The sequence below is a fragment of the Sprattus sprattus genome, assembly GCF_963457725.1.
Source record: "Sprattus sprattus genome assembly, chromosome: 13".
Classification (NCBI taxonomy): Eukaryota; Metazoa; Chordata; class Actinopteri; order Clupeiformes; family Clupeidae; genus Sprattus; species Sprattus sprattus.
In genome coordinates, this window is record NC_137911.1 from 25,576,627 (window position 1) to 25,579,126 (window position 2,500).

Genomic DNA, 2,500 nt, shown 5'->3' on the forward strand with positions numbered 1-2,500 from the left:
GTTGAATACAGAGGAAATCAGCACATTATCCTCTTCTCTTTCTTTCTTTCTTCCTTTTTCTCTCTTGCTCCCTCTCTCTCACGCACTTATACATACTCACAGTTCACACACACACACACTTTCTCATCCTCTCTCACGCTATCTTTCTTTCTCTTTTGTTTAAAAAAAACCCGAGATCATCCTTCTTTCCTGCGCAGACGTCTAAGGAACGCAGACCTCTCCCTCGTCTCTCGTCATCCTTTCATCTCCCCTTCATCCCTCCTGATCGGCATCATTACCACTGAGGCCTTGGGCTTAGGGATGTGTGTGTGTGTGTGTGTGTGTGTGTGTGTGTGTGTGTGTGTGTGTGTGTGTGTGTGTGTGTGTGTGTGTGTGTGTGTGTGTGTGTGTGTGTGTGTGTGTGTGTGTGTGTGTGTGTGTGTGTGTGTGTGTGTGTGTGTGTGTGCGTGCGTGCAGCCTTCTCACGCAGCAGTTGGCCTTCGTAGGGCTTCAGCAGCATCTCAATGAGCTGTTCATTTCCATCTTCCTCATCCTCTCTCTTTGTGTTCTTCTCCATTGCAGTGTGAGAGGAAGGAGGAGATCATCGAGAAGATCAAGCTGCTGGACATCCAAACGCAGTCGGCCATCGTCTCCCATATTCAGGAGGTGGGTTCTCGAGTTGAGCTGGTGGTTCTCTGGTAGAACAGGGCCTGTGACTCTCTCTCGGTCCAAGTTCTCCTGGACTACTTCTTTAACCGTCGACCCATGTGACCTGATAGAACCACGTGTCCATCCTTAGCGTGCTCATCCAGTTGACACACACACACACCTTTTTGACTTCTCCCACCCCAGGTGACTCAGAACCAGGAGAACGTTCTGGACCTGCAGTGGCTGGAGGTGGCCGAGCTGCCCATGGAGGAGCTGGACCCGCTGTCCCGCACCATGGCCTTCCACCTGCGCAAGCTCGTCGACGAGCGAGACGACAGTTCAGAGGTCAGACCGGAGTCCTCCGTTGCTCTCTCTGGTTACCCAAATAGTCCAGGAAAAAAAAAGCAGAAATTGAAATGATCTGAAAGTTTGGCTTTTCCCAGCTGTATCAGCCCCAGCAGCGTGTTAGCTTGGCTTTGGAGAATTCTGAAACAAGCCATAAATTATGCCTTGGCAGTAAAAAGGGCCTGATGTTAGTGCCCCTCGAGCAGCGTTTCTCAATCCTGCTGAAAAACACAGTGAGAACGGAACGTATGAGTTCTTTCCTCCCACTAATCAAGTGTCTTAAGGGATACATAATAAGTCTTGAGGGATACATAATGACCAGTTAAGTTGTATCGGGTTTTGCTGGGTCACTCTTGATGCTAATTGAGACCAGATTAAGCAATAGTGTCCTGAAATGCACTCTTATATTCTGGATGCTCAACATCTAAATTCTCCCTCCATCTCTATCTCTCTCTCTCCCTCGATCTCTCTCTCTCTCTCTACTCCCTCTCTCTCTCCCTCTCTCTCTCTCTCTCCTTCCATCTCTCTCTCCCTCTCTCTCCCTCCATCCCTCTCTCTTTCTCTCTCCCTCCCACTCTCTCTCTCTCTCTCTCCCTCCATCTTTCTCTCTCCCTCTCTCTCTCTCTCTCTCTCTCTCCCTCCCTCTCTCTCTCTCTCTCCCCATCTCTCTCTCCCTCTCTCTCTCTCTCCCTCTCTCTCTCTCTTTCTCTCTCTCGCTCTCTCTTTCTCTCTCTCTCTCTCTCTCTCCCTCCATATCTCTCTCTCTTAGTTGATCGTTGAGCTGACCCAGGAGCGAGACTACCTGCAGTCCCAGCAGCCGCCCAACGGCATTCTGGGCAGCAGCTCCAGCCCCGAGAGGCAGCCAGCGGCCCCCCTGTCCAAGGAGGAGCGGCAGCACCTGGCCGTGGAGCTGGCCGACACCAAAGCCAAGATGCGCCGCTACCGACAGGAGCTGTGAGTATGGAGATGGTGGTGGTGGTGGTGGTGGTGGTGGTGGTATTGGTGGTGGGAAAAGGACCTGGATTACTGGATTGACAATCTTGTTACGTGTGCATTTATAGCAGATATCATCAATAGTAACCTATAAACTTATGATCTTGTTGTGCTCTGCTCTGTTCTACCAGTTAAAGCTGTGAGTACATTTACATTTTACATTTAGTTATTTAGCAGACGCTTTTATCCAAAGCAACTTACACTTATGTATACACTTTTTTTTACAATTACACTGATGGCACACTGCACATCAGGAGCAATTAGGGCTTCAGTGTCTTGCTGATTACTAAACGACTTCTCTACCTCCTGTGCCACTGTCGCCCCGAGTTTGGAGATGGAGATGGTGGTGGTGGTGGGAAAAAGACCTGGGTTACTGGATTTACAATCTTGTTACATAATAATAATAATAATACTTTATTTATATAGCACCTTTCATGCAAAACAGTGCAGCTCAAAGCACTTGACAGCAAATACTTAAAAAAAGACATCAAATAAACATAAAAACTAGGAATGTACATGTACATTTAGAGCAGAT

At 48.4% G+C, this 2,500-nt stretch overlaps 1 protein-coding gene across 1 annotated transcript in view; it reads left to right on the forward strand.

Annotated features, from left to right (window-relative positions):
- The window catches only part of ccdc88c (coiled-coil domain containing 88C), a gene marked incomplete at its 5' end in the record, with an annotated part of 64,019 nt that overhangs the window by 31,489 nt on the left and 30,030 nt on the right, over positions 1 to 2,500 (forward strand). Inside the window, 3 exon segments of the mRNA XM_080850254.1 lie at positions 562 to 645; positions 832 to 972; positions 1,742 to 1,926. Of these exon segments, the coding sequence (XP_080706380.1) occupies positions 562 to 645; positions 832 to 972; positions 1,742 to 1,926 (410 nt within the window).